This window comes from Stigmatopora argus, chromosome 6 (genome assembly GCF_051989625.1).
Source record: "Stigmatopora argus isolate UIUO_Sarg chromosome 6, RoL_Sarg_1.0, whole genome shotgun sequence".
NCBI classification, from domain to species: domain Eukaryota; kingdom Metazoa; phylum Chordata; class Actinopteri; order Syngnathiformes; family Syngnathidae; genus Stigmatopora; species Stigmatopora argus.
In genome coordinates this window covers 7,436,459-7,455,066 of record NC_135392.1, presented here as the reverse complement: position 1 = coordinate 7,455,066, position 18,608 = coordinate 7,436,459, and the positions used below count along the sequence as shown (strand labels likewise).

General features: G+C 40.8%; 4 protein-coding genes across 5 annotated transcripts; 2 read left to right on the top strand and 2 right to left on the bottom strand.

Annotated features, from left to right (window-relative positions):
* The first annotated feature begins 425 nt into the window (after positions 1-425).
* On the top strand, positions 426-3,825 carry cdk2 (cyclin dependent kinase 2). Its single transcript, XM_077603637.1, has 7 exons — positions 426-897; positions 1,571-1,648; positions 1,714-1,834; positions 1,912-2,082; positions 2,159-2,260; positions 2,822-3,025; positions 3,116-3,825. The coding sequence occupies exons 1-7, from the start codon at positions 782-784 to the stop codon at positions 3,218-3,220; spliced, it is 897 nt and encodes a 298-aa protein (XP_077459763.1). The 5' UTR covers positions 426-781; the 3' UTR covers positions 3,221-3,825.
* A 144-nt stretch (positions 3,826-3,969) lies between these two features.
* On the bottom strand, positions 3,970-6,751 carry olfml3b (olfactomedin-like 3b). The gene is given in 4 exon segments (XM_077603411.1): positions 3,970-5,587; positions 5,684-5,969; positions 6,549-6,679; positions 6,682-6,751. Coding segments are annotated over 4 exon segments (1,275 nt in total). The 3' UTR covers positions 3,970-4,799.
* Positions 6,752-7,707: 956 nt separating this feature from the next.
* On the top strand, positions 7,708-14,373 carry avil (advillin). Of its 2 annotated transcripts, XM_077603210.1 has the most exons (21): positions 7,708-7,767; positions 8,584-8,721; positions 8,817-8,895; positions 8,978-9,052; positions 9,165-9,361; positions 9,442-9,550; positions 9,638-9,748; positions 10,447-10,652; positions 10,744-10,822; positions 11,547-11,645; positions 11,712-11,865; positions 11,953-12,053; positions 12,125-12,262; positions 12,336-12,494; positions 12,577-12,756; positions 12,830-12,987; positions 13,233-13,377; positions 13,466-13,654; positions 13,786-13,854; positions 13,925-14,035; positions 14,175-14,373. In XM_077603210.1, exons 3-21 carry the CDS (start codon positions 8,836-8,838, stop codon positions 14,286-14,288), a joined length of 2,454 nt encoding a protein of 817 aa, XP_077459336.1. In that variant the 5' UTR covers positions 7,708-7,767; positions 8,584-8,721; positions 8,817-8,835; the 3' UTR covers positions 14,289-14,373. The 2 variants fall into 2 exon arrangements, with proteins under 2 accessions (XP_077459336.1, XP_077459335.1); XM_077603209.1 differs by having other exon boundaries at positions 11,712-12,053.
* Positions 14,374-14,745: 372 nt separating this feature from the next.
* Positions 14,746-18,052, bottom strand: LOC144075805 (uncharacterized). The gene is made up of 6 exons (XM_077603211.1): positions 17,798-18,052; positions 17,488-17,562; positions 16,934-16,972; positions 16,617-16,778; positions 16,455-16,538; positions 14,746-16,202 (listed from the first exon to the last, which is right to left on the bottom strand). The coding sequence occupies exons 1-6, from the start codon at positions 17,888-17,890 to the stop codon at positions 15,768-15,770; spliced, it is 888 nt and encodes a 295-aa protein (XP_077459337.1). The 5' UTR covers positions 17,891-18,052; the 3' UTR covers positions 14,746-15,767.
* Positions 18,053-18,608: the final 556 nt, after the last annotated feature.

Sequence of the window (18,608 nt, the reverse complement as noted above, 5' to 3'; positions counted from 1 at the left end):
GAAAAAAACTCTGAAAAAACAATGTTTAAAAACAGTTCTTAATTATTTAATGCAGAACATGTGATATATATAATACGTACACTATGTGTGGATGCTTTATTTTGTTTGAGAATTTTATTTTATTTTATGTACATTTTAGTTGTACGCCATTTGATGTAATTATTATAGTGGCATCACTTTAAAAAAGTACATTGTTCGAAGACATACAAACGGCACAGCTTGTACATACGTCATCACGTTACGTAACTCGAGAGGGGGCGAGTGGCGTTTGATTCAAACCTCGAACGACACTTACAAGAAAATATGTCTTTTTACTTACCACAAAAGTCTTTAATATGAGATCACGAGCAATCCTATACAAAATAAAAACACATACAAATTAATTTTAGTTTGTTTGACCCCCAAAAACGGTGCAGAACATGTGAATAGGAACGACAGAAGCACCGCTCCGGCGGCGATCGGCGTGTAAGGGACAGCAAAACGAACGTCACCTTTACAGACGCGGGAAACGTTGCGTTGCTGTTTCTCTGTTGTCGCCAGAACGCTCAATTCTTCGCCACATTAACAGTACATTTAGGTCGAATAAAGTTGCTATACAGCGAGCTAAGTGGTTCATTTTGTTTACCTTGAGTGACTGATTTGAACGCTTGCCGTTAACTTATCCATCTGGCGGGTGCGCGTGTGTGTGATGAAACCGCGGGCGAGTTTGAACTATTAGCAGTTGTTTGGGGCGAATGTCCGTCCGCTCGAAATAGCGTGTGTAGGAAACTTTAGCTAACAAATGGATTCATTCCAGAAGGTCGAGAAGATAGGGGAGGGCACCTATGGGGTGGTCTATAAGGCCAAAAATAAGAACACAGGGGAGACGGTCGCTCTGAAGAAGATCAGACTTGACACGTAAGTCAATTCAGTATGTAGCTCAGCTCTTTGTCTTCATCTATTTCATTTTTTTTTTTACAAGTCTTTGCTTTTAGGTTGTTATTATACTGCCTTGATGAGTCAAATTGCTTGGAAACACTCCAAGCGTGACCTTTATGTATATGAAGAGCAAAGAAAATGTACCTGAAAACAAAAGTTCATAAATCTGGTTACAGAAATGATATTTTTTCAAATCATTCAATGTAAAATGTTGGCCTCGAGTTAATTGAACACAAAATTATTGTACACAGAGGGCACAAAGTCTTAATTTTTTCTTAAGTGTGAATGGCAACAGGTGGGCAGTTTTGTGTGTTTAATTCTTCTGCCTTTTAATCTGGGTCACTAGCATAAAGGTACAAACAAATAAATCTGACAAAAATGAAACGTATACATATTTTAGTTATGTGTCTATAGAAACAATTATAAAATGCTTGTCTTTGTTTCTTTGAAAAGGCATCACATTTTTGTATATCTTTTCCATCCATACTCTTCCCTTTTATTCCACTAACCACATAAATAGCAATATGCACAGGTGCTATGAAATATCTTCTTGGCAGTGATGAACAAAACATCTTATTAGGGATAGAAATCATTTGGAGTGCACCTTTTATAGTAATAAACACTCTGTGTGTATTTTTCTTTTTCCACTCAGGGAAACCGAGGGTGTTCCGAGCACCGCCATCCGCGAGATTTCCCTCCTGAAAGAGCTCAGTCACCCAAATATTGTCAAGTAAGCAAACAACACCATGTTCCTTCCTTATTTCCCAGTTTGGACCTCTCGTAATGCTTTTTCAGGTTACACGATGTCATCCACACGGAGAACAAGCTGTACCTTGTTTTTGAGTTTCTCAACCAGGATTTAAAAAAATTCATGGATTCCACTACAGTCACTGGTATCCCGCTCGATCTGATTAAGGTAAATATCAGTCTCACTGGAGAAGCGAGTGTTAGAGTTAAGTCAACAGAGAGGTGACATTTTATTTCTGTTTGTAGAGTTATCTCTTCCAGCTGCTGCAAGGCTTGGCGTTCTGTCACTCCCACAGGGTTCTCCATCGTGATCTGAAGCCTCAAAACCTGCTCATCAACGCTCAAGGCGAGATCAAGCTGGCTGACTTTGGACTGGCCAGAGCGTTCGGTATGCCCGTGCGCACGTATACGCACGAGGTAAACAAATGTGCTCATTTAGTTCCGTGTTAGCTTATGAATTCATGCTAATTAGGACGTTTCTTATGTGTGTCAGGTAGTAACACTGTGGTACAGAGCACCAGAGATCCTGCTGGGCTGCAAGTTTTACTCCACGGCCGTTGATATCTGGAGTCTGGGCTGCATCTTTGCTGAAATGGTAATGATCTTTTTTTAGACTCGGACTTGAATACCATTCCCACGTGTTTATAGTGATGGTGTTTCAATATGAGAATGCAATCAAAGCTGAAGTTCACAATATTCATAGGTTTTATCCCATCCCCCAGGTAAAAAAAAATACTGGAGTTCATTGTTAAATTTGAGGAAAAGCAGTCCACTGGCGACCCTGAACTTGCCTTACATCATTTGTTTGTCAGTAAAGTTAGTGATTTTCTCATCAAGTTTCCTGATTTTTTTCCCCCAATTGGGCTCACATTTTTCCTATACTGTAATTTCTTGCTAATCTTTTCAACCCACTTGAAGGTTTTCCAAGTTGAGCCTCATTTTCTTTTTCCCCCTCCACTCTCATTTAGCTAACTCAGCATAAATATCTATCCCAAAGGTGGTGTTCCCTTGACCAGTGGCGCCCACTCCAGAGCACTAATGTGGATAATTTCCACCCTTCCAGACAACCTGGAATATATTGAGCTTCCTGTGTTGCTTTTGATACTGCATTTCCGCTCCAAATTTGTGACACTGTGATTTTTTTTTCTTCTTTAAGATCACCAGGAGGGCCCTTTTTCCGGGCGACTCCGAGATAGATCAGCTATTTCGCATCTTCCGCACCCTCAGCACCCCCGACGAGGCCACGTGGCCGGGAGTCACTTCCATGCCAGATTATAAACCCTCGTTCCCAAAGTGGGCCCGCCAGGATCTTGCCAAAGTCGTTCCTCTCCTGGATGAGGATGGAAGAGATTTGCTTCAAGTGAGAACCTTTATTCTGACAACAAAGATGCGAACACATGTATTCATTTAAAACACAGCATGCTAATGATTTCCTTCTGTTTTTTTTTAGGAAATGCTGCACTACGATCCAAACAAAAGGTTGTCGGCCAAGAACGCACTTGTCCATCGCTTCTTCCGTGACGTCACCATGCCTCTTCCTCATCTGAGACTCTAATTAGTGAAAAATCTTGAGAATCAGTAGGTTCTTCTTTTCATTACAAGAAGGAATACCTGACCTCATTTCATGGCAGGTTCTAAAGATAATTTTTGGTATCTTTGTGAAGGCCATCTGATGCTTGGAAACAATTCTTAGGCACAGGTGCAAGTCTGTTCTTCAGACCTACCAATGTTCTGTTAAATGTTTGTTGTCATTGTTCAGCTAAATATTGTCATGCCTTAAACATGTGTAGCCCCTTGTAGAAGTACTTTAGTCATTTGCTCAAACACCTGTTTGTTTTCTATTCAGGTTTTGCCTTTAGGGTGTCCAAATTTTAGCCTTTAGAAATTGTTCGCACAAGTTTTCGGGATAGTGCAAATACTGACTTTTATTGGTTATTCTATTTTCTTGCTACATGCGCTCACTGAAAGTGAATAACTCTTATTTATACATATGCAAGTTAAGTTGCATTGTATACCCTATTTTCAGATTTTTACCATTTATTTTCTGTGTTGTCACATCTTTTATACACTATTTTACTTACCTAATATGATCCCTTTTTTCATTGTTCCTACTTGTTGACAGTAAAGGAGAAAAAAATAAACGTTTTTTACAACTGTTGACATTTATCTGCATTTTCTTTGCACTCTTTCCCATAGTAGTTAGAAACCATAGTTGCAACTACAATAAGTGAAAATATACAAAAACCTAAAATACTACAGAAGTGTGTAATGTGATACTCTTGAGGTGCCCATACAAATCTAAACATCACTCAAACTATATTAAATGGTCTACTGGTACACATTTAGGTTTTAGTTTTATTGTAGATATTATCAAATGGTCAAACTATTGGTATTTTGTGTTTACAAAGTATTTACATTTCTGAAAAAAAACTAAATTGGTCTTATTTACGTACAGAATTCAGTTGAAAGAGGGAAACAGCGGTGCTAGCCAGCTAGCAAATGGTTTTAAAAAAAATCATAGTCTTGTGAGTACTAAGCTTTGAGCTTTGAATGTTTGCTGTGGTTTGAACCACTGCTGTCACATTTGATTACATGTAACACAAAGACTCACTCAGGGGGGATTATACTCATGTTTGCCTTTCATTATAACTGGATTAAGTAAACTGTATCTCAATCAAGCAGAGTTGTTTTTTTTCCTTTATGAACCGTAATCACAACCAGGCCAAAACCCATCAGAACAAAGCTCAATTTATGTAAGAGCTTAGTGGAAAATAGGAGGAAATTTGGGTATCCTTGCAGATATTTAAACTGCTACTGATGAATCTTTTCCATCTAGTGAGAGAAAATGGATTAAAAAATATAAAAAGACCATCTAGTTCATTACAAAAGTTGATGGAACAGTCAAAATAACAAAGTTAAGTACAAGATCCCTCTGGGAAGAAGTCTGTCAGCAGTTAAAAAGCCACAATGCAAAGAAAATAACATTTTCAATAATGCGCAGTAAACTCACCGTGGCACGATATAGAGAGACACGTAACACAATTGTACAAAAGGGGTTTAAAAAGTCCACTGACCCAATGTGGCTGAAACTAGTACCTGTTCGCTACCACAGAGTGGGTCGTAAAGTCTGCTGTCTAAACCTCAAGTTTCTTCTTCATGAGAAGTTTGTAGAGAATCTGGTAGCCATCGTCCCAAGCGTAGAGCAACTGCTCCAGCGGGTTGTACTTGAGACTAGCGTGAGCGCCGTAACGTTTGGGGAAATAAACCAGCGGCACGTCATCGTTGCCCACCACGCCGTTGACGTCGAACACGCACTGCACGTGCGAGCGGCCGGGCTGCTGCGTGTTGTAAACCACGTACAGCGTGCCACAGATGACGAAGGCCGCTTCCGCGTTCTGTCTCGGGCAGTTCGTGTCCCACGTCTGCTCCGTGCTCAGCGAGACGGCGTCAATTTTAGCCAGCGAGATGTGCCGCTGGTTTTGACCTGTTGAGTAAATGGCCCAGAGTCCTTCTTCGTCCACAGCCAGGTCCACCGCCGTTTCGGGGCTCAGGCTATACACTGGGAGGTAGTCCTGGTCTGGGAACACCACGCTATCGATCACAGACTTGTTCTTTAAGTCGTACTTCACCAGCGTCATCACCCCGTCGGCCTGAATGACCAGGTAGACGTGATTGTTGTAGACCACGTGTCCCGTCCCCTGCCAGGCGGAGGGAAGCTTCAACTGCCTGGAGTCAGACAGACCCTGTGAGCGAGTGAAGGCTTGGACATTGGGAAACTCCAAAATGGTGTCTTGGTGCGTCCCGTTGAAGATGAAGACCTTCCCCGAGGCCCCGCCGGTGTCTCTGGTCCACATTCCGTTGGTGCCTCCCACTCTTTTCAGGATCTTCATGGCCTTTATGGTGGAAAGCATGTCGCCACAGTCTAAGGAAAAGAGCAAGACGGAGGACAGAAATGTTACCCTCCCAATCATCGTCTTATTTTAAATCGCCTAAATCCCTGAATTTAGCGCAATCTTACCGGTAACTTTGAAGTATTTGGTCTTCTGCTTCTCCTTTACCCGACTGACCTGCTGCTCGATCAGCTTGTCGTCCACATCCACACACGGCTGAGCACCGTTCCGGCTCTCCAAGTAGTCCAACTCGCGCTCCACTCGGTCCACGCGCGTTCCCACGCCGTCTAGACTCACGCGCAATATCTCCTTCTCTTTGTCCAGGTTCTCGAGCTGAGAAACCATCTGTTGTTTGAGTTCCCGCAGCTCGGAGGCGTATCGGGTGGCCTGCTCGTGCCACAGGGAGATGCGGTCCTGTTTTGTCGAAGAAAGAAAACGTAAGTATGGTTTAGATCAAATTAAATGACTTTAAGTATTCCCAAAGATGAGCACGGATATGGGAACATTTCACATGTAAAAACGACATTCTACCATTCCACAGAAAAGGATTAACAAGAAAAACACAGGGAGAGGATGTCAAATAACAATATTTACAAGGATTAAGGGCCATGATACATAAGAAATAGTTTTCCATGACGCCAGGCCGTTATCCTTTAATGGTACAGTGACGTTACCATTAAAGGATAAGAAGTCTCCGGAAAAAGCCGTAGACTTCCTGGAAACTTTTCACACAAGATATTGATGTTGCAGTAACAACTTCCTTGATCAGCCTGATAAATGCAGTTTTCCTCAAGATCAAAAAGTTTAAAAAATATATACACATATATGAATTAGATAAATGCCTCTTTGCCTTATTTCTCCACCAGATGTGGATGAAAGGAACTTGACTCAGCTCCGTTCAAAAGCGCGATACTCATCCGAGAGCCACAGTTCTTACTCACATCTGCATTCGACGGCGTTTGCCTTATTCGCAGAAGTTTAGAGAAATCTCACCTCAATCGCAAGCAGTCGGCGTTCCAAGTAGTCGATGAGAGCCTGGTGTTGCGTGTTGGCCAAGCACACCGCACTGATGAAGACAATCAGTCCTCTCATTTTGTCTCCTTCTGCTAGACTGGTGAGTGTTTCGCAGGAGCCGGCAGATCCCCGAAGGTGGGCTGGAATGTTCGGCGGAGCTCACTGGGAGGAGCCAAGAACATCTGGCGGTGCTGACGTCCCTTTTTTTCCTCTTTGGTTTCTACCTGATGACAAATATAGGTAACGGGGTGCACATAAACTTCAAAAGTATATTCTATTACTTTGAGAAAATTTGCAAAATGGCACTGCATGAAGTAACACAACAAGGAATTAGAGTAATACATTTAATATCCCAATTATGGTTTGTATAGGCAAAATAAACATGAATTGGAGTGTTCATTTTTTTTAATGTTGCACTGAATTTTTGACTCATGATACAAATTCCAACATATCAGCCAATGAATGCCGATCCCAAGAAAAAAAGGCTACTTTTTTTCCTTTTAGAATTTTTAATTTTAAGCTTTTGGAATGATATTTGGTCAGACAATGCCTAACTCATTGTCTGCCATTGGAACGTTCATTCGTTATTAGCCATTTTACCTACAATGGATTGATTGGATGTCTACGACTGATAAATTCATTAAAATTCATAGCAAAAGGAAACAATGCACTAATATAAACACAAATTCTTTTTTATTAAAGGTCATAACGCCAAGCCAGACATCATGTTGTTTCAGACGGCAGTTGATTTTTGGACGTTGTTATCCCCCTTTTAGGTGGCATGTTGAGGTAGTGGTCAGAAAATCTGCCTCACAGCTCAAAGAATTTGGGTTTGAATCTCTGGGTTCTGCAAAGAGCATCGGTTGTGAAAACTCTGTATAAAAACAATTCATTTTTCATGTTTTTTTTAAATCTAGATGTCCTGAGATTGGGTGTAATAGACCAATCCAGGGCCCACATATTACCTTAAACAGTTTAATTGACTTTACCAATTTATAATTTTACAAATGTACTATTTGTGATCATTTATCTGTAAGCAGCATGACATCAAAATCAAAACATCTCTTCATGACATCACTGGCTTTTATGACCATGATCTTAAAAGTCCCATGATGCCATGTAATGCGTTCAGACAACAAATCGACCTTCCATAACAACCGAAACATCCCAACCTTTTGTCAAAATCTGTTGAGAAATTGTAAGTATAAATTGACTTTTTGATTTCAAAATCGATCGCTTCCTGTCTCTCTTTATAACGGATGAATCCACAAAATAAATATTTTAAAAGAGATTTAAATTCTTACTTTGCCAGATTACAGTCTTCTTAATTATTAAGACAAATGCAGAAAGTAAAACGGTATCTTTGACGTCAGTGGTAAAATATTCTGGTTCTTTGTTATTATTTCCATCATCTACAACCTCTGAGGATCAGACAGCTGCATAAAATAATGTTTATGCTGTATTTTTTTCCACCTAAATGTAAAAAGAGAGTCCCGAGTGCTCATGATGTGATTCATAGAGATTTTCCAGTAGTCTCAACTTGAATTGGTGTGTCATTCTTTTCATTTTGGCCACTAACTTGAATGCCATCATTCCATTCGAGGAGATTTCCTGGAAACATGGCAAAGTAATATGTATCGTTTTAGTCTCCACAAGGCTAAAAAATATTTCCTCTTGTCATCCGTGCTCCATATTTATGTGAAAATACATTATGTTGAGGCAGATGAAAGGAAGAGTCCTTGAAAAATGGAAAAAGTAATTGACAGATTCAACTAGGATGATAAACATTGCTTCATTTGTCATCCAAGATTTTCTTGTACGTACGTTTAACGTAAAATGAGAAGCCGACATGGGATGGAATTGAAACTATACCAAAGAATGAGCAGAAAAATTATGTGATGTTGAGAAAAAAATGGTAATATTTGGTGTATAACTGCTGTTGCCGGGCGCAAACTGTGTGTTTGAATTTGAATAAGACTCGCTAAATCTGTTTTTAATTTGCTTACATGGTCAGGTGTCGTCCGCAGTGATTGGACAAAACTGTGTGAAAAGTCCTGAAACATGCAAATGTATGCAAATTAATTCGCTTGCTGCATTGGGTGAAAGACGGACATTTTTAATTCCAAGTCAACAAAGATCAGCTCTTTTGGAGGTAGGGTTATGTTGCACTGTAGAATGGGATGTTTGATATTGAGTTGCTTTGGTTGATGTTTGTTATGTGTCTCTCGGGTGCTGTTTTTTTTAAAGCAGGTGAACTGCGTGCAACATGGAGTACACATTTCGAGCTGTAACTCAGACCCCTGGGATTATAATCTGGCGGATTGAGGTACTTGTGTAGTTTCCTTTACTGTAAACCTAACTGTGCTGAGAAATGATTGAATTCAAACATCCTCCCCCTTGTGAACTAGAAAATGGTGCTTGTTCAAGTCCCTGAGAAGTCATGTGGACACTTTTATGAGGGTGACTGCTATCTTCTTCTCTATGTAAGTGCCAAATGGAATAATAGTAATATAGAATATGGAGTCCTGAGATGGAAAATAAAGAGGCCACATGCTCATTTTGAGGTCAATGTATGTCTGTTTCTCCATTGTCTAGACTCAGAAGGTGAAGAGCTCTCTGCACTATGACATCCACTTTTGGATCGGGGCAGAGTCGTCCCAGGACGAACAAGGCGCCGCGGCGGTCTATGCCACACAGTTGGATGACTTTTTAGGTTCCACGCCGGTCCAGCACAGAGAGGTTCAGGACCATGAGTCGGATGTTTTCAGGGGCTATTTCAAACAAGGAATCATGTAAGTAATAGTTGAACTTGGGGAAATTTCAACACGGGGATGTCAGCCGTGACCCCCGTGTGCCACTGGGTTAACTGTAGCTACAAGAAAGGTGGGGTTGCATCAGGCATGAGGCATACTGAAATCAACACCTACGGGATAAAGAGGCTGCTTCATGTTAAAGGGAGGAAACGAGTGGTCGCCAAGGAGGTGAGGCGGGATTTCAAGGGCGGTTATGTAAAAAAGGGAGCACAGACCACCTTGTGTGTACGTTGCCGCTCCTCCGATTCGTTTCAGGTGGCGCTGAGTTGGAAAAGCTTCAACCTCGGAGACGTGTTTTTGTTAGATTACGGTAAAACCATCATCCAGTGGAATGGGCCAAACAGCAACAAACAAGAAAGACTCAAAGTAAGATGGATGTGACATTGGGCTTCCTCCAAATAAGCATCATCCCGCACTAAGAAGCAATAGTTTTTGTAGTAATATTTGTAGTAATTAGTGCAGTGCAGCAAATCTGGATGACTTTATTGGTGCAAAAAATACCAGCTTTTCTGGCTGTTAGTACACAATTTAGTCACAAAGAAAATATTGTGTGCAAGGAATATTTTTTTAGGTGATGCAAATATAATTGGAAGTAACTACTGTCCTATTTTGAGACAAATTTTGAGTCAACATGCTGTTGACCGCTTTTATTAAAAAGCAAGATCATTATTTTATGTTATATGAATGCTAATTTAATATTACTCACTGCGCTATTGAACATTTGTAAACTTATTTATGTATTCTGCAGAAATTCTAACCATGTTGTTACACAGATGCATTTGTAGTAAATTTTATTGTATTTAGATTAGTACAGAATTAATTGGTGGATAAATTGTTTTAATCACAAAAGTAGTGGCGGTAGTGTTCTGAGGAAATTGTAGTTATAACAGCATCACTGTGGGGTAATTACTTCGTAGAAATGGAAGTTATACAATGATTAATACATGCAATTAAAACAGTATTGACACAGAAATTTGCAAGATTTCCTCACACATGAAAAACACAGGTAGAGAGAGTCACCTCAAGATTAGAAGATCATGGCAGAAATTGTTTCGAACTTTCAGGGTATGCTGCTGGCCAAAGACATCCGGGACAGAGAGCGAGGAGGTCGGGCAGACATCAAAGTGATCGAGGGCGATTCCGAGGACAACTCTGCCGACATCATGGAGATGATGACTGACATTCTTGGTGAAAGATGCATCGATTTGATGGAGGGAGCTCCTGACCAAATCCCAAACCAGGAAGAAATGGGAAGACTCACTCTTTATCAGTAAGATGCTCCCCTACCACAAGAACAATAATATTTCTTTTAGTCTTTGTGTGTGTGTGTGAGGATTCATCTTTCCGTGCAATTTATCCAGAGTGTCAGACATTAAAGGGCAGATGAAAGTCACAGAGGTGGCGAGAAGACCACTGGTCCAGGAAATGCTCAGCAATCATGTGAGATGCTTTTTTTTACCTTAAAGTTCCGTCAAATCTTAAAATTGTTAAATCTGTCTTTTTTTTCTACCCATAATTAAATTTGCAGTAAATAACATTTATTTAATTATTAACACAAGCTTTTCATTTTGCCATATTTAAGTGCAGTATTCATATAATAACAGTGCATAAAGTTGCAAAGGTTTACAATATACTAGATACATTTTGGGAATAAAACTTGTCTATTACATTATTTGAATGTTTATAGTCATAATTGTATCCATTACTGAGGGATTTTTTTAATAATAGATCATTTGTTTGTTGTTGTTATTTGTGCACTTTGTGGTGAAGCTTTAAATGTCATTATACTTGTAAAATGACAATAAAAGCATTCAATTCAATTCAAACATATGTACTCACAATCTTGCCTTGGAACGACTTGGAGTAAGTACCATGCATGCAAATATTGTATATGTTTACAAATATAACTAAAACAATAGGCAAAACTGTCTTTGTTTCAGTGTGCCCATTAAATTGAAAAAGTTTTGGGGTTGATACAGTAATATTTTTTTTAAAATTCAAACAAATTCAACAAAAAATGAACGCTTTTCCAAAAAATACAGAACGCAGTGAAACTAAACTAAGTAGTCATGCATTCCTTTTCCGTACCGCTTATCCCCATAAGGGTCACGGACTAACTATTATAATGAAAAATACTAAACTACTATCATCCTTATGTGTACAGGACTGCTACATCTTGGACCAGTGTGGGTCAAAGGTCTTTGTATGGAAAGGGAAGAAGGCGAATAAAGCTGAGAGACAGATGGCCATCACCAGAGCTATGGTGGTGACACATGCGCTCCTATTACTAAATATATATGTTAACGCACTTTGTCAATGAACTTTTCAGGAGTTCATCGCGGCAAAAAATTACCCCGGGACGACGAACGTGGAGGTAATGAACGACGGCGCCGAGTCGGCTCTTTTCAAGCAGCTGTTCCAGATGTGGTCTGTGAAGGACCAGACTCAAGGCTTGGGCAAAGTGCACACAAAAGGGAGAGTTGGTACATGTCTCAGTCGAAATGAGGCTCCAACAAGGACATTGTGCATCACTCATTTATTCTTTTCTTCAAATCTTTTTTTTCTTTTAGCCACTGTCACACAAGAGAAATTTGACGTGTCTCTGTTGCACGTGATGCCGGAGATTGCCGCGCAGGAAAGGATTGTAGATGATGGCTCAGGTCAAGTGGAGGTAGAGCATTCTAAAACATGAAATAACTGAATATTTGGAACGTCGCGTTGACATGTTACATGTCAACTTAGGTTTGGAGAATAGAGAATCTGGAGCTGGTGCCGGTGGATCATCAACATCATGGCTACTTCTTTGGAGGAGACTGTTACTTGGTCCTTTACACGTATTTGGTGAACAACAAGCAAAGCTATCTGCTCTATATATGGCAGGTGAGACACCGATGCAAATGACTTTATTGTCATCTTAGAGAGTTTGATCATGATAGTCGCACATTTTTTTTAGGGTCGTCATGCCACACAGGACGAGCTGGCTGCATCTGCTCTTCATGCCATAGAAATAGACCACGTGTACGGTGGGGCGCCAGTTCAAGTGAGAGTAACAATGGGCAAAGAGCCAAAGCATTTTTTGACCATTTTCAAAGGCAAGATGGTCATCTTTGAGGTATGACTGGGAACAAGTGGCATATTGTTTAATGATGTTTTTGTCCTATTTAGTAATTTATTTTTTTATTTTTTGTTGCTAGGGAGGTTCCTCCAGAAAAGGACGTATTGAACCCGAACCACCGGTTAGGCTGTTCCAGGTTCACGGCTTTGAGCCCTCTAATACAAAAGCCATAGAAGTTCCACCATTTGCCTCTTCTCTAAACTCCAATGACGTTTTTCTGCTCAAGTGCGAGACTGGAATTTATTTGTGGTGTGGAAAGGTGCGATGATGTTATAGAATGGAACTCATTCAAATCTAATACACAGAAAACCAATGATCTTTGTTGGTTGTAGGGAGCCAGTGGTGACGAGAGGCTCATGGCGAAGGAGATCTGTTCCGTGATTGGACAAAACTCGCAAGGCATTAGCGGCCAGATTATTGCGGAGGGTCATGAGTCGTATGATTTTTGGGAGATGCTCGGAGGTCAGGCTCCATATGCCAGTGACAAGAGGTAAAGATGATTGACAGATGACATTTGAAGGTTCCTTTTCAGGCACTCAGGGAAGAAATACTCTTTCACTGTGTCTCCCTTTGTTTTTTTTACTAAACCGTGACAAAGAGTTTGTCCTTATGCACCATTTCTTTGTGTGTCTGTCTTTCGGGAATGTCCCTCATTGCACATGTGCGAGTCCCTTAACAGTTTGTCTGTCTGTGGGTTTTCCTTTGTGTGTCATCTTCATTTGTGTGTGTCCACAGGTTCCAGCAGACCATTTTGGATAACGAACCACGTCTTTTTGAATGCTCCAATAAATCCGGTCGTTTTAACGTGACCGAGGTGACCCAGTTCACACAGGACGACCTCAATGAAGATGATGTCATGTTACTAGACACATGGGACCAGGTAGGGACAGGGAAGCATGGCAAGGGATTAAGTCACTACGTATATTGTCCTAGTAAGGAATAATACTTAAAGCATTTGGGTGTATTAGGTGTTTTTGTGGATCGGGAAAGAGGCCAACAAAGAAGAACGCCAAGAGGCACTAATGACGAGTCAGGAGTATCTGCGCACGCATCCAGGCGGCAGAGATCTAGACACGCCGATACTTTTGATTAAGCAAGGGTTTGAGCCGCCCACTTTTACAGGCTGGTTCACTGCTTGGGATCCATACAAATGGAGTGTAAGCTTGACCCTATTTTTAATGAGAGATGAGCAGTGTTGCATCCGAAAAAAAATGTAGAGTAAGGTGTTATTAATCATTTAATTGGAATCTGTTAATATTGTTTTTGTTTGTTTTCAATGGCCTAACAGGAGGGAAAGAGCTATGAGCAACTGAAAAAGGAGCTGGGAAATGGAATGAGTCCTATTGATGTTTATAATGTATGTAAAGTCGAAGGTGCACTGAAAGGGTGGGAAATGAGATGTTGAGACATTTTATTTCACTTTCTAGGTTTACAGCAGTGATGAAAATGATGCAAGCTCTAAATGTTTTCCTGCTGAGGTTTTAATCAGAAAGCTTGTCAGTGAGCTGCCGAAAGGCGTCGACCCCACCCAAAAAGAGGTACGTTGCATTGTTTTAATTCTTTTTCCAATCTGGTATTTACTGTAACTAATCTTTAGCTTAAAGCCACAAAATTGAAAAAGTAAGCATCAGGAACCAAACTTAAATGTAGATTCATACTTTTCCAATGGCTTCACAGAAATATCTCACCGACTTTGACTTCTGCAACATATTTGGAATCAATAAAGACCAATTTGCAAGCCTGCCACGATGGAGACAACTCAACTTGAAAAAAGAAAAGGGGCTATTTTGACGTTTTTATGTTTATTTTCATGTTACACCTGAACAGATTGTAATATTAAGTACATCATAATAAAGCACAATTAGAGATGCACACATTTTGTGTTTTGCATCAGTGGTTTGATTTTGCACATTTACACACACATTTCTATATGGTGTAGTGGTTCACCCGCCTGACTTCAGTGCAGGCAGCCGCGGGCTCAATTCCCGCTGATGGCGGTATGATTGAGTGTGAATGGTCTGTCTGCACGCTACAGAAGATCAATGATTTTTATATAAATAATCAAATTCATCTGATGGTTCCAATCCTGAATACCCACCATTAGAATAATAATTTATTACAGAGAAGCTTGGCTTGGATTTGACATGGTTTTATTTTTCAATGATTTGTATATTACTGAAGTAGCAAAGGTTTCTCATAAGAAAAAATGCGAGTAACGTTTTGACTTAACCACACAAAAAGCAACATCTAAAATGATACAAGTCATTTTATTCCAAAAGTTCTATTCAGTTTCAACAAGGCTTTTGTATCGCTAGACAACTTCATAATTCAAAAGGATTCAGAGCCAACAAAATGTTGATTTTAAGAATGTGTCTGATTTCAGTTAAAAGAAATTCACACTTGTGAATTAACAGAACTATTTTCAGTCTTACAGCATTATCACCTCCTCAGTAATTCCCCATAATGTGAACTTTGATCATGTAATGACAGATGAGCTTACATTAATCATGAAATGGTTTTCTTGTGTAATAATAGTAGAATATTTACAATGAAGATTTCAAAAAAGTACAGCATATTCAACTGTGAATTTGTGACACGCAGTATATTGAAAAAACAGCATTTTATATGGTGTATGTACCATGACAGGTGTTCATGCGATCAGCAGCTCCCAAAGCTTGTAAAAACTGTCATGAAAAACAAGGTTTACAGCAATTGACATGAAAAATTGACTGCAAATGTGCAATAGTGCAGTCTTTCCCACGCGGACAGAAGACTTTCCTCCCTCGTCGACATGTTTGGTTCTAAAAGGAATGTTCTCGAAAGCGCAAACTTGTGAAAAGTGCAAATGCAGCCAATTTCAACTAAATCCTCAATACACAAAGTGTAAAAATACAACTTTACCCTTTAAAGTCACTCAGTCGGGGTGTGAATAAATAGCGGTTCCCTTATCTTAACAAGAGTAATTATAACGACCTTACCAACAACTACTATTACTAAATATAAACTTCCCAAATTGGTCTCCCAAGAAAAAAAGCCCACGTTGCAGGCAGCCATATTGTGGATTGTGTGTTACTAACGGGGCGCAATCTAGTAATTTCACTGTATACAAACATTTGTTTCCCTTTTCTAATAACAAAAAAATGTTGAAAGAGTATAAAAAGACAAGTCCAAGACACAGTCAAGATATGATTGGCAAATAAGGGACGTATCATCTCGTCAGCTACCTGAGATGGGAAGCTTTGAAAAAAGGCCGCGCAGTTACGAAACAAATTAAGACACGACGCAGTTATCGCCGTTTTGGGGCTCCTCGGATTCAGCGCCATCTTTACTTGCAGAGCCAAGAGGCAACTCCAAAGGAACCGGCTCGTGCTCGGGAGTCTCGGCGGAAGCGTCCTCGTACGTGCTGACGCTGTCCGAGTCGCTTTTGTCCGGAGACGGGTCTCGCCTGCCTTCGGCGCCACTTTCGTAAGGTCTCCGGTGTACCCCGTCCTCACGGAGCGGGGCATCCAAGGCGAGGGAGGGGGCGCTGTTGGCCACCCACTTGACTTTGGCGACGACGCTCCCTTCGTCTCCCGGAGTTGTACTCGCATCCATGGTAGGTTGTGAGGCTTCCTTTGCTGAATCACTCAATCGATATCCTCGTCTTTTTGCATCTACTTCAGTTTCATTCGTGTGCTCTGATAAGTGCATATGGCTATTTTTCTCCTGTAGAGAGAAAGCATGAATTCCACAAGTGACTCTCATAGAATAAGAGGAAAACTGAATAATGGATTAGTGAAGGGGATGGGCTGGCTATCTGATTATTCTTGCTGAGTCACTGCCCAATAATTTCTGACAGTTAATAATAATAAAAACGAGTGAGCAGCCTCCTTCTTATATCACTTGGCATTTCAAATCAGCTGGATTCCAGCTATGTGAAAATGCGAGTGTTGTCGTCTGATTAATGTTTCACATTACCTCTTTTAATGTCTCCACTTCCTCCATCAGAGACTGAACCAAATGCTCCATTTTTTTCCGAACTTCTCGCTCTTGCTCCAACTCCTGAAAGCAGACGAAGGCAACTTTTTGGTGGAGAAACCAAGGCTTGCTTCCAATCTAGCTTCCGTTTTCGCCACGTACCACATTAGCCCGCCTAGCCTCCCTGTGGGTTTCAGCCAGAAGTTCTTCCACACCCTCCAACGTGTCCTGCAGGACGTCCACCTGGAACAACAGAACCTCACGCTCCACCTCCAGCCCCCGTAGCTCGTGCACGGCCTCGTCGTAGCTGGCCTGCAGTTCCACCTACGCGGCAACAAAAGCAGCGTGGGCTTAATTGGCGTGACGGCACGTCGGCGTGAGTGTGCGTCCAGCAAGCGCTCCAGAAGAAGCCCCACCCCCACATCATGGAGATCACTCATGCTATTCTGCCGTTATATTATAACAAAAGGAATAGTCACCATTTCTGGGAGTCCCATTGAGGGGTCCTGGTCAGAGTGCTGGAAGAAGAGACTAAGTTAAATAAAAAAATGTCTGCAGTTTTCAATCAAACATTTCAAAAATCTGCCATTGTCTAATGAAAATGTACCAGGCCAGAGTGAAACACACACAAAAGCTACCACATTTTATAACCCTACTCACTGGAATAATCTCTTTGCACATGACCAATATATCTAGTTATTTTATTACCTCTAATATATTAAAAACCATGCAGAGTTCTTCAAGTAGTGTAACGTCAGACAGGTTTCTGCGACGCGATGCCCCCTAGTGGGAAAAATTCAGAAGACCTCTTTTTGAGGACTGTTCAAAACAAGATAAACTTGCCTAATTGCATTTGCATATATAGACAATTAAATATGACAAGATTGACCACTGAGATCCAGCTAAAATTAATTCTCAATTTTAATCTTTCATGCATTGCGTGGGTACTCCGGTCTCCTCCCACATCTCAAAAATATGCAGGGTGACATTTTATTTTTATTTTTTTTATTTTTTTGTCAGGCCAGTTCCTTACCTGACTGTCAGGCCTCCTCTTCAGGGTCCCCGGTCGGCTGTCGCTTCGCGTCAGACGCCTGGATGAGCTTTCAGCCTGGCGAACACACACACATATATATGTACCTACTTGCATACTTCGGCTAGCAGCTAGCTGCTATGAGGAAGTATATGTATACTCCCGATATGTTCTCCGTGACGGAAGACGTCATTAGAAGCGCATATAATGGTTACACTTCAAGATGATTACATCGTGTTAAGTTTTGCTATTATGTATAGAAGCCATTTAACCCCCAATATACACACACAAAGAACTCTTCCGCTTCACTCACCTCTTTTATAATGCTTCGGAGTGACTCATCTTCACTACGCGAAAAGGTTCGCTTTTTTGGAGAGCCATTGTTGTCCAGAGACACTGAGAGCATTTTCTTTTCTTTTCTTTTTTTAAATCCAAGTGCGATTTATGCAAGGCAGTCACCTCCGAGCAGAAGTGCTGTGTTTGTTTTTCTTACCAACAGTGTCTCGAGACAGTGATAGAGGTACTACTGGGAAGTAACAAAACTGGACGGAGAGCCAACAGGGACAAAGTGGAATGTCGCCAGGATTTTAACAGGCGTCATTCGGTATTAACAGTTATTTAGATTAAAAATACAACATTAAATGAAATTAAAATTTATCTCATCTCATTTTCTGAACCACTTTACCCTCATTAGGGTCGCGGGGGGTGCTGGAGCCTATCGCATTTGACATCGGGCCAGAGGTGGGGGACACACCCTGAATTGGTGGCCAGCCAATCGCAGGGCACGAGGAGACAAACAACCATTCATGCTGACATTCATACCCAGGGGCAATTTAGAGTGTCCAATCAGCCTACTATGCATGTCTTTGGAATGTGGGAGGAAACCGGAGTACCCAGAGGAAAGCCACACAGGCCCGGGGAGAACATGCAAACTCTGACCTAGATTTGAACCCAGGAGCCCAGAGCTGAGGGGCCGCCTCACATGGGGAGCATGCACAACTTTATTTTGTCTTTTTTTTCTTTGTTGTTTTTTGAAAACTCGGTTTTTCATATTCAAAAAATAACCCAAAAAATAAATTAATTTGAAAAACATTTCATTCACTAGTTTATCAGTTAATTTAACA